The following is a 12355-nucleotide window of genomic DNA, read 5'->3' on the forward strand; positions in this document are numbered from 1 at the left end:
GGGCGGGGCACGCAGGTGACGGAAGCAGGGGTGGTGGAGCGCTTGGGGTCAGACTGCCGCACAGACTGGTTTGGGCGTCGGGACCGCGAAGGTAGAGCTCCGCGTCCCGATCGGCTACTTTCCTCTTTAGCTGCCCACAGTCATAGTGTTTCGCCCAGGACCCAAGGACCCCTCAACCGGGCTTGCTTAGAGAAGACGCGGCCCCCCAGCCCTTAGGACGCGGGAGTCTCGGACTGCTCCTCCTGTCGCTGGGGAACCGCCGGGTTGGGCAGCTGGGAGAAGCAGGCCAGAGCCTTCTAGAGCCTCGGGCCCGGGGACCCGTGGAGGATGAGCTGGTTCTTTCCCCTGACCAAGAGCGCCTCCTCCTCCGCAGCTGGGTCCCCCGGTGGCCTCACCAGCCTCCAACAGCAGAAGCAGCGCCTCATAGAGTCCCTCCGGAATTCACACTCCAGGTGACTGGTCGCTGCCTTTCCGACCGGAGGAAAAAGTAGGGCGGGAGGGTGGGCTCCTCTTTGCTACACATCGCTCTTCAGAGCTACTGCCCCACAGCTGCCTCCTTTTGACATACCTCCCTTCGTCTTGGGTCACACGCTTGCTCGTCTGTCCCTGACCCATGTAAAGGATTTTCCTCCGCACCTTTTCTCCCTCCTCCTTGCCTCACCGCGGCGCAGGTCTTCCAATTCTGACTCGCTCATCCCTCCTGACGCATCACTTTTGGCTGTAATCAGTCTTGTGGTCTGTATCCAGTATCCCTTGTTTTACACTGCTGCTTCACTAGCCTTTCCCTTTGCCCACCTGGTTGCCACATTAACAGAATTGTTAAAGTACTGTACTTGGCTAAAAAGAATTGTAAAGAGTAATCTCCAGGTTTCACAGAGTGTAAAATTTGGGGGTGGGGGTGGGTAAAGGAAAGGTGTTGTACCATAAAAGGAAAGAGAAGCCAAAGCTCTTAATCAGCGAATTCTTTTTGGTTGGGAATGACATAATCTTCTTAAGTCTTTAAGATTTACCCGGTTTCAACAGCCTCGTCCCAATCTGGCATACTAGTAGTCTCTACCTCTCTCACTTTATTATTCTTATTCCCAAATCCAGGAATTGCCTTATATTCATGTTAATCTGTTGTTTTCTTGTGAGTTGTTCCTTTTCAGCATGGTCTGAAATATGTTGCAATTCAAATTATTTCAGCTGTTTTTACTGTAAACTTCAGCCTTTTATATTGTAAATCTTTGTGACCTCTCATGGTTTACAAAAATTAGAACTGCCTCCTTTTATGGAGTTATGCAAGTTTATTTACTTAACAGTGTCACAGCACGTCTTTGTAAAGATGCCAACATCAGTCAACACTCTTTTTTAAATAGACTTTTCATGAATTTAAGAAAACATGTATTATGAGACAGTAAAATTAATCCCTGTTGAATGAACTATTAGGGGCCATTTTATCTGTTACTTTCAATAGTTTTTTCCAAGAAAATTTCCCAAGGAAAAAAGTTACAGTGTAGAATAGTTTTAAATTAAATGTGTTGTTAGAAGAAAAATTGACTACAAAGTTAGTATGGCTAAAACAAGGGCTATTGCTTATTGAACTTCAGATGTTCCTTGATTCTTTGTCTCAATTCTGCTTGTTCAGAACTTTGGAAGTATTCAACAGAAGATTGGCATGCTCTTTGTTTTAAAGATGGCTTTCTTTCTGGAAAATTAAGTTCACAGAGTTCTACAAATCAGGCTTAACTCTTTTCTTCTTTTATTCAAGTTAGTCTTATTCTAGTGTCCTAACCTGTAAGAGCTACTCTTACAGTAGCTTATATTAAGATGTGCTTATAAAATAAGTTGACTCATTTTGAACAAGCATAACAAAAGTTTGTCTCCTTAGAAAATATCAGGTTAGAAGATTGGTTTTATTATTGTACTAGTACTAGTATAACCAAAATACTCTTTAGAACTACACCTTTGGAATTAATTGCCTTTAGGCCTGTAGTATATTCTGTTAAATATTCTCACTGCTGGTAAATTTTCATTCTTTGAGATTGGATTGGAATTTTAAAATTTGTTTAAAGCCTCTTGCTGCTAAGATTAGTAAATAAGGGAAGTCACTGCTCTGAAATTACTTGTGTGTTTTTTTGGCCTCCCTAATAAGGTGATATTCTAAAATAAGAATTGCTAATCTAAGAAGTTCTGGAATTGGCTTAAGCTTTTAAGTTCTTTTATAAAAAGACTTGTAGTTTTATTTTATTGAAATATTTCACATTTATAAACTATGCTTGGATTATTTTGGAGACAATTAGGTCGTGTACTTTCAGTTTTCACAGAATGGTACCATGCTGGAAAAAAGGTGTCATTCAACTATTCGTGTTAAATCTACCAATTCAACTCATAGCATACATTTTAAAGCTAGTTTGTAAAAATGATCTCTGTATGCAGTATATGACAATATGTTGCTTGGATAGCCAAATTTCAATACCATAACTTATACTTAAGAAGATTTTTGTGCAGTAAGACACTGTGATTGGTGATTTTGAAGGTGCATTCTGCAAAAGTTGAAAGAAAGTGTCAGATGATATTTTAATGAATAATACAAAAACTTTCTAAATTATGAATATCATTATTTTGTTGCATGGGGCCCACTCCTCTAATGTTTTATATTCTGTCCCTTCTTCAGATGTAAGATCAGCAGCTCTTTCCTAGGAAGGAAAGGATTCAACTTCTGCCGTCCTCAGTAACCCCATTCTCTCTTATACCTTCCAACGCTTATCTTCTTTTTTAACTCCTTGTAATTCGAAAAATTCCATTGTAGGAAATAGTCTGTTTGGTTCCGTTCCTCAAATGAATGTAAATGTAAACTCCTTTTCTAGTTACCTTAAGAAATCCTTACCTTGGGGCGCCTGGGTGGCTCAGTGGGTTCAGCCGATGCCTTGGGCTCAGGTCATGATCCCAGGTCCTGGGTTCAAGCCCCACATCGGGCTTTCTGCTCAGCAGGGAGCCTGCTTCCTCCTCTCTCTCTGCCTGCCTCTCTGCCTACTTGTGATTTCTCTCTGTCAAATAAATAAATAAAATCTTTAAAAAAAAAAAAAAAAGAAATCCTTACCTCATCTTTAGCAGGCCTCTCCTCATGACTAGTTGAATTATCTGTGTATTTCCTCACGTTAATCTTACTGGTAAGGCAGGGCAAATAGGAAACTGTCATAGGTGACAAATAAAAGTTTTAACCAAAGCATAATAACATGTTTGTCTACTATGAAAATGGAAACTGAAAGTTATGTAGACTAGGCTCAAGTGATATATTCCACCTTCTGAATAACAGTCGTCACAGTATTCAGTTTACCGCTAACATTCCTGTCTTTGTGGGCAGGCATAGAATTAGTTCTGTTGATTCTTCTTCTAAAGAAGTTCATTCTGAAGGACATTTGGTTTCCCACCCAAATCCATTTTCCCTGACTTGAAAGAACACTAGTTTTTATCTGGGTTCCCAGTATGCAGGATCATATACTTAAGGGAGGCTGTGCTTAAATAGTGATTTACGCCAGTCATTCACTCCAGTTACTGTGAAAGCAGGATTCTTAACCCAAGCTTGTTCGGTGGGAGTTGAAGGAGAAGTCTGCTGGGGAGCTGCTCAAAACTCATTTTCTGAGTAATAGAGGTGTTTTGAAAGGAAATTCTTATGTTTTGGATATGGTTACATGGGACATCTGGAACTGCTTGGATCATGAAAAATAGGCTGACTACTGAATGTGGTAGAGTAGAAAGAGGGAATGTCCATGACAATGTTGTGATACCGAATTAACCAGCTTTGGAATCTTTGATGCCTCTGGACTTAGTCCTCTTTAAGTTTGGTAACCCCTCACTGTTTAAGCCAGTTTGAACCTGGGTTTTCAGTTACTTGCAATTGAAAATATCCCAAGTGATAATTAGTAATCCCAATATTTAAAGATTCTTCAGAAGTGAAGCTGTTAATTATTTCCCTACATTGTACTATAATCAAAAAATGCTAAAAACTGATGGTCTTAACAGTTAACCATTTTAACTGTCCTGGCTTCTCCTCTTTTTAACAATATTTAAGTTAATTAACTTCTTTTATTTCCTTAGCTCTAAAACAGTAACCTGGAGCTGTGCTGGGAATGGTAATTAACTATGTAAGCGCAGTCATACCAATAGTAATCTTTATTACCTTTACTTAGGGGTATCAGCTCTCTCAAGTAAAGGACTTCTACATTCATTTTAATAATTACATGGTAATTCTGGTGCTATTTTTATTTTATATTTAATAAGGAAATCTAATTTGGGAGTTATGTTTGTCAGAACTAATTGTTCTCTTTCACTCTATTACGATGAATAGTCTCCATGAATAGTCTTAATGAAAGAGGCTCTGAACCAGAAGTGAGGAGACACTGATGTACCATTAACTCGCAGGGCAACCTTGGATGCTCACGTAACATTAATAGGCCTTAGGACCCTTGAAGTAAAGGATTAATTGTTTGATCTCTTATTGCCCTGCCCAACTCTGAAAGTCTGTATTGCTTCCTCAGATTCCTGGATGTGAACACTTTCTTAGAGTTAACAGACAAAATGAATTTGAGCAACATAAATGGAAGTAAACAAAAATTATGCCCTTAGGAAAAGCAGCATGACTTAGGTGAATGAAAGCTTTGTAATCAAACTGACCTGGATTCCCATTTGACTCTAACACATGATAGCAGTGTGACCTTTTTGCAAGTTACTCAACTTCTCTGAGCCTCCAGTTCCCATTTGTAAAATGAGGAATTATGTTTCCTATCATGAAAGACTGTTAATATTTATGTGATATTTATGAACATTTATTAGAGTACCTGGCACATATTAAGCATATGACAAATTATATTCCTTCTTTCCACTGCATAGAATCAATAGGCATGGAACCTTTGCCTCTTATCCTACATGCTTCTTCTCAGCTTATTGTTTGTGAATCCCTCACAAGCTCACTTACAGCTCATTTGCCTGTGGCAGGAATACTTCGGACTTGTCATTCAATAAGCAAGTCCATTTCAGATAGCTTTCTCACATGAAATGTACCTGTTGTGAAGGATTTTAGATATAACACATGTAAAGAAACTAGCAGGTACTTGGTAAATAGTTATTTTTGTTTCTTAAAAATAATGGTGCCAATCTGCGTAGTCTTTAAGAATTGTTTTGGAATTTTCTTTTCCTTGAATACCATTATTCATTTTGATTGCCCAATCCTTTAGCCTTATAACTTCCTCGGAGAGTCTGCTACTGTGTAGTTGTCTTCCGCATAGCTATTAAGTTTAACCCCTTGTTCACAGTTAATAAAACTTTCTCCTCTAAACTCATGGGTTTCTGAGGAAGCCTAAATTCCATAAGTTTTTATCTATAGATTTTATTGTTGGCTCAGAAGGACTCATACACATACTTAGTAACACAACAGATTTGTAATGAGAAGATATGTGTGTGTTTTAACCTGTTCAATATTACATATTTTTAAAAATATGGATCCATAGCTGACACTTATAATTTTGAGATTTTTTCATTAAAATATCCAAATTTCCAACTTTCAAAAAGAACAAGACTTTATTTAGGGCAGTTTTAGGTTCACACAAAATTAAGTAGCACATTTAGAGATTTCCTGTAGAACCCCTGCCCCCTCCAACTTTTCTTTTAAAATACAAAGATCTGGAAGATCTGACAACAGTTATTCCACATAGCAACATTTGCTTTGAGCTGAAAAGTAGCTGCCTCATTTACTGGCAGAAATCCTGTCTCCATTTTCCTGGTTTGGGATTACTCCCTTTTGTGCTACAGCAACGGTATGTTATCTTTTGTAGGTATTTGAGATTAAAACTTCTCTGTGGAAGGAAATCACCTTAACTTGTTACAATAAAAAATCCTGGGGCGCCTGGGTGGCTCAGTGGGTTAAGCCGCTGCCTTCGGCTCAGGTCATGATCTCAGGGTCCTGGGATCGAGTCCCGCATCGGGCTCTCTGCTCAGCAGGGAGCCTGCTTCCCTCTCTCTCTTTCTCTCTGCCTGCCTCTCTGTCTACTTGTGATCTCTCTCTGTCAAAAAAAAAAAAAAAAAAATCTTAAAAAAAAAAAAATCCTACAAGAAGTTGCTATGCCTATTGAAGCTGTAGAAAGCTACAAAATGTCAACACTGTGACACTATAAAGGGACATTGTGCTCTTAGAGTGAACTTTAAAATTAGTATGTCAGACAGTCCCATAATTAAGTGGATAGTAATTTGATACATTAAATCATATAGTCCATTTATAACCCATGATTAAATATTACAGTTGCACAGTATATGAGATAATGAATCATATTATCATTTAAGAAAATCTTAACTGTATAGATCATAACACCTCAAGTACTCTCTTTAGTTAATTTTCCCCTTAGTAGTGTCAGTCCATACTTGCTTAAAAGAATTAACCACACAAGCAGTCATTTCTCCATTGCTAGTTTAATCCAGCCACATCTACTCTTCCGCTCATGCCCCTCAACTCCTTCCAAGCCCTATGTTTTCTGTTACCTAAGCCAAAAACCTGGTCATCCTGTTTCCACTCAGTCTATCCCTACTACCATTGGGTCCTAACTATTTTCTCTGCCTTCAGTCTTGATTTTTTTTCCCACATGGCCATCAGAGTAGTCTTTCTAAAATTCAGATATGACTCGTGTACTCCTTTCAGTAGTTTCTTAATTCTTGCTCAGAAAAGCCCAGCCTCCTTAGCTTAATGCCTGGTTATCACAGAAGATGGTGATGTGACTAATGGAAGCAGTCAACAGACTGTTAAAAAACAAAATTCAATTGAGTTAAATTTGAAGATATAGTTGGCTTTACTTAATGAATCATGAATTGGGCAGCATCACATCTAGCAAGTAGAGGGGAGCTCCAAGGAGTTGTTCCAAAGGAAAGGTCTTTGTAGTAAAGAGAGTGGGACAGGGAAGTTATTAGCAAAAGTAAAGAACTGTTAGAGGTGAAGTCACTTTCCCTTGGGGGGAAGGGCAAGGAGTTTTATTGGATTAATTATCTTCCTTTGGGGATGGAGAAGGAGGGTCCATATGACAGATTACTTCATTAGTGCTGATCAGGAATTTTCTGGAGGCAAGGTGACTTGGCATGAGAAGCTCCTTTTTGAGCCTTTGGTTTTCTTTTTAATAATTTCTCCCCTTTTGACAGACTTTCAGCTTAACTAAGGGATGTAGTCAAAATTTAAGGCTTTAGCACTGCTCTCAGCTATGGCTCTGAAGTTCTCCCAAGTTTTTGTTGCTTCTCCTTATGACATCCATAGGTCATGACTTTATTGCTTAACACCTTGATATTGTAACCCAAAACTGGGTCCACCTCTTGGTGGGCGTCAGCAAAAGTACAACCATGTCAAAGAGTGGAAAAGGAGAAATTTTACTTGCAACAGGTAAGGAATATACTGGGAATATTTCCCAAAGCATTGTCTCTCAGAACAACAAAATTAGGGAAGTTTTAAGCTAAGAGTGCAGACATATTGGTGGAGAGACTTTTCAAAGGGGGGTTCAGTACAGAATTAGGGCAAAAGTCATCGTAAGTTGAAAGAGTCCAAGTCCTAGATGATTGACGTTAAGAGAGCCAGCAAGGGTCAGCATCAGGAATTCCCTGGCTCCAGTTAGCCCCTTGTTGAGTGCTCAAGGTAGGGTGGGGAGGGGGTGGAATTAAAACAAAACAAAACAAAAGACTTAAGAATGTACCTTAGGTCAGCTTTCACTTTTGAACCAGTGCTGGAGTTTTATCATTGATTTATTGTCACTGATATGGCTAGACTGTTTCCTGGCCTGATAGAGAATGATGCAAACTCCTGAGGTTTTACATTCCTTTGCAATTCCCGTGGCTTCTGCAAGAAGTGATGGGGCATAGGCCATAAAAATAGCTGGGAACCTAAAATGACTTTTATTGTGTCCCCAAAGCTGTGCCTCTTCTTTCTTTTGGTGGGGACTTTTAGCCATATCTGCCTACAGTGTTCACAGGTCACAGGAGTGGGTTATTCTCGTCACTTTGACTCTAAGGTTCTGGTCTTGGAGATCATCCACTTGGTAGTTAGCAGCTGCAAATACACATTTAAAGCTTTTGAAAGGATACGGTGCACCAGGGAGATTTTTATGATAACTGTAAACAGGGTAATTCCCAGTTTTGGGAGTGCACTTTGGAGCTATTGTCCCTAAGACCCAAATCAGTCAAAGAGACCTTGTTGAAGGAGTCACTCAAGGCAAGTGGTTTGCTCGGTGATTTTATATAATTGATTTTCAACTACCCCAGAAGTATTAATCCACAAGCAGACAGCAGGTGATGTTGTTCATAGCAGATAACCTTACTCAGCTAAAAGATAATCATGGGCTATCCTATTGTCAAGTACTTTGGGGGTGGGGCGGGGAACTTTGGCCAGAGAATGTAAGGGTTTCTACTGGGAAGCTATTGCTTTAACAGTGGAGTCTATAATTTCAGGAATTAAGAAGTTCCTGATCATAATCTCATTTATATGTATCCCCAGCCAGGGTGGTAGGGACCTGCCAAAAGGAGTGAACGCTGAATCATGAAAGCCTCCTGGTAGGTCCTTTCTAACTCAACAGTGTAAACTCAGGAGAGTCAGCCATTGAAATGTCTTATTTTGCTTGTGAAAAGTTAGGAGCACGGTTAGATTTTTTTCCTAGCCTGCAATAAAAGTTTGCTCTAAGTTCCAGAGATTACCCCCTTAGCGGTGGCCAGGGAGATAGAGATGAGGGTGTTATCTTTGCAGGCAAATGCCAGAGTAAAGGTACAAAAAGGAGAAGGGTTTCATGGTTTCGTGTTTAGTTAAAGTATGAAGCCTTGATTTGTTGTGTTGTAATTTTAGAAGTAGTCTACCTCAGTGTCAGCTCCTTCCTTGGCAATTTGATCCAGAGGTCTCCAGCATCTTCTAGTTTGTAGCAGTGGTCGGGAGCGCTTAGTAAGGATCCTTCCAACAAGACTTAAGTGCTGTCTTCTTCTGATACTGTTTTCAGAATACTCAGTCACCAGGCCCTAGACTATAACCAGTGAATTGGGATCTGGAAAGGATTTTCTACCCTGTTGATGATGGGTTTGAGCATGAGACATTAGACACTTGTAGTTTTTGATCATATTAGCAGGAGACACAGGATCACCCAATAGACATTGGTCTGCCAGTCTTCTGTGGATTAAGTTTGTTCAGTTTGTTTTCCAAATGGGGTACTCTGATTAGTCCACAGTATCAAAGGCAATATGTTAGGTCAGGGAGGCCCAGTAGTTTCAAGTTTAGAAATTTTAAGGATCTCATTAGTTTTCTTGATCTTGTCTGGTTGAGGGTGATAGAGATTGTGATAATTCCAAGAAGTTTGCAGACTTTTCATGAAGGCTTGTATAATTTTTCCACAGAAGTGGGTGCCTTGATCACTGACTGGATATTGTGGAAGGTATACCCTAACTGGGAAACATTGTCTTTTTCTTTGCCACTGGGAAGACATTAGCTTTGCAACAGGGGAAGGCTTCAGACCATTCGGAAAACGCAGTAACAAGAACGTATTGATAACCCACACTAAGAGGCAGTTGAATGCAGCCCAGCGGCAGGTGTTCGAAGGGTCCAGAGAGAGGAGATCCGAGACCTCTTGGTACAAAAATTATTTTTCCAGGATTATGGTCCTGACAGGTAGAAATCTCGCCATCAGTGTTATTAGTTCATAATTTTAGTCATCTTAAGTGCACGATGGTAGGTGAAGGAATGCAAAAACCGAAAAATGGGATTTGTCTGGAAGCTGAAAATTACGAATCAGCCATCTTTGGTTTCCCATAGCCCCAACTGTTCATTTGTCTTACGGCCATTGCTGACCCATCTTAATTTCTCTGATTCAAGAGCAGACTTTTGTTTCAAGGACGTTAGGATGGCAGAAATCTGACAATAAGGGACCAGTTTTTGTAGAAGTGAAATGAACTTTTTGCACATATACCACAATCTTACAAATACAATATGAAGAAGACATAGTATTACTTCTTACTTGATGATGCTTCCCATGTAATTTAATACATCAGATAAGTCTAATTAGTTTAACAGGGTTTTTTGGAATGTTCCAGGGACACTTTTGGAAGCACTCCAAAATTTCTTACTGGTCAAAAAGACTTCATTTAGAATTTGGTTTTGGGAACTTTGTCAAAAGTACAAAAAATAAATAAGTAAATAAATAAGTATTTAAAGTTTGCTTAAATAAGATCACAGATCATTATGAAACTTAGTATTTAAAAGGTAAAGATACTTTAACAATCTATTATCAAGAGCAGATCCAAAGTCCCCAAAAGAACCTTTGACATTTTAACAGAAAATAAAATTCTACTTTTGTACCAACTTGTTTTTGGTATTAAAACTTACTCATTTTAATCTTAGTCCTGACCTTTCCAAAGATACCTTTTTCACAAACTTTAAAAGTTCATTTTTGTTTTTCATGTTCAGATTTTGTCCTCTTTTTTTTTTTTTTTTTCTTTTTCTTTTTCTTTAAACAACTACAGCCTCACTTTAGGGACAAAGTTACCATTTTTTCCTCAATGAGAAAATGCATCTCCATTCCTTATTCCTTCTCATACCAAAAACACACATTTTACTTTCTTCATATACAAAGATGTTTCCTTTGTTTGTAGGAGTTGTAATAACATTCATTAGAATTCTTAGCCCTTAGAAATCTTCATTTCTAGTGAAAACTTAAGAAGTAATAAATGAGATGACGAAATGAAAGAAAAATGCTTACCAGCATTTTTTAGATTGAGAAATTATGAATACATTTCAAAATTTCTAGAAATATATGCTTTTTTCAGTTTTCTGGTGTGGAATTAACAAACCTAAATATCTTTTAGTTTCTTTGTAATAAACCAAAAGTAAATTAAGCCTATGTTCAATAACAGTATTTTACCTTACTTGGAAATAATCTATTCAATACATTTCCATCATTTAAATATTTTATTTTTTATATTACTGTAATTATTTGAGAGAGTATGAGAGAGCACAAGGTGGGGGGGGGGTTAGAGGAAGAAGCAGGCTCCCCGCCAAGCCAAGAGCATGATGTGAGGCTGTGGGATCATGGCCTGAGCTGAAGGCACTGAGCTACCCAGGCGCCCACATTTCCATCATTTAATTTAATTTAGCAAGACTCCTAAATTTTCAAGCAAAAGAGATTTGGAAACTTTTTTAAGCACCCATATACCATAAAGTATAATTGCTAAAAAGCTTATCTGTCAATTTGTATATCCCACTTACATCTAAGTCATTTTCCCCAACAATCATGTTTAGATTACTTATAAAACTTTATGAGACATTAGACAAAATCAGCCATGATTCTAAGGTATTTTTGCTGACAAATTATAACGGATGTAATTAAAGTTGCAAATTCAGGTAGAATGAAATTTATCTCCATTATATTCAATATTGATAACTCTAGAGACAAGCCTGTTTTAATTAAACCAATGAATTTAAACTAGCTTTAATTTACTAGAAGATTATCCCAGTACTTGAAAAACATGTGGGTGTTTTTGTTATATTTCTGAGAATTTAATTTGTATAAGCAGTTAATTTTCCTTAAGCCGATTTAATAGATCTTTAAGCCAACTAAATTTACAAATTAATTTTAAGAATACCATCTGGTGGTAGAACATACCATACATTTACTGTATATAGAAAGAGGCACACGTAAACATGCAGATGCAGAGAGAGATCTCATAGCTTATAGCTTTAGATTGCTGCCATGAATTAGGTATGAAAACACAAAACTCACTAGTTACAAAAGAAACTGCATCTAAGTTTTTCCATATTATTCTTTAATTTTAGGGCTAAGTTTTAATGTAATATGAAAGTTTGAACTCTTATACTTCAAAAAAAATTTTCTTAGTGTCGTTGACACACAGTGTTTTATTAGTTTCAAGTCTACAACATGATGATTCAGCTTCTCTATACCTTACGCTTATTACAAGCGAAGCTACCATTTCTTGCCATATAACACTTATTACAGTATCATTGACAGTATTTCCTATGCTGTGCCTTTTATTCCCATGACTTAGTCATTCTGTAACTGGAAGCCTGAATCTCCCACTCCCCTTCATGCATTTTATGCATACCCCTACCCTCCTTCCATCTGGCAGCTGGTTCCGTTTTTTGTATCTTTACTCATTTGTTTTTTTAGATTTACATATGAGTGAAATCATATGGCATTTATTTTTTTCAATTTGATATACTTCATTTATCATAAAACCTTCTTGGTCCATCCATGTTGTCTCAAATGGCAAGAACTAATACTTTTTATGGGTGGGTAATATTCCATTGCATATGGTACCATATCTTTCTTATCCATCCATCTATTGATGGACACTTAGG

General features: G+C 38.0%; 1 protein-coding gene across 2 annotated transcripts in view; it reads left to right on the forward strand.

The window, feature by feature from the left end:
* The first annotated feature begins 3 nt into the window (after positions 1–3).
* Positions 4–12355, forward strand: part of VPS37A (VPS37A subunit of ESCRT-I) — a 50416-nt gene continuing 38064 nt past the window's right edge. The window contains exon 1 of one of the 2 annotated variants that reach the window (XM_047716123.1): positions 4–452. In XM_047716123.1, the coding sequence (XP_047572079.1) occupies positions 328–452 (125 nt within the window). In that variant the 5' untranslated portion in view covers positions 4–327. The remainder of the gene's footprint in view (positions 453–12355) is intronic. The other variant, XM_047716131.1, reaches the window with a different exon arrangement.

Source organism: Lutra lutra, chromosome 2, assembly GCF_902655055.1.
Source record: "Lutra lutra chromosome 2, mLutLut1.2, whole genome shotgun sequence".
Classification (NCBI taxonomy): Eukaryota; Metazoa; Chordata; class Mammalia; order Carnivora; family Mustelidae; genus Lutra; species Lutra lutra.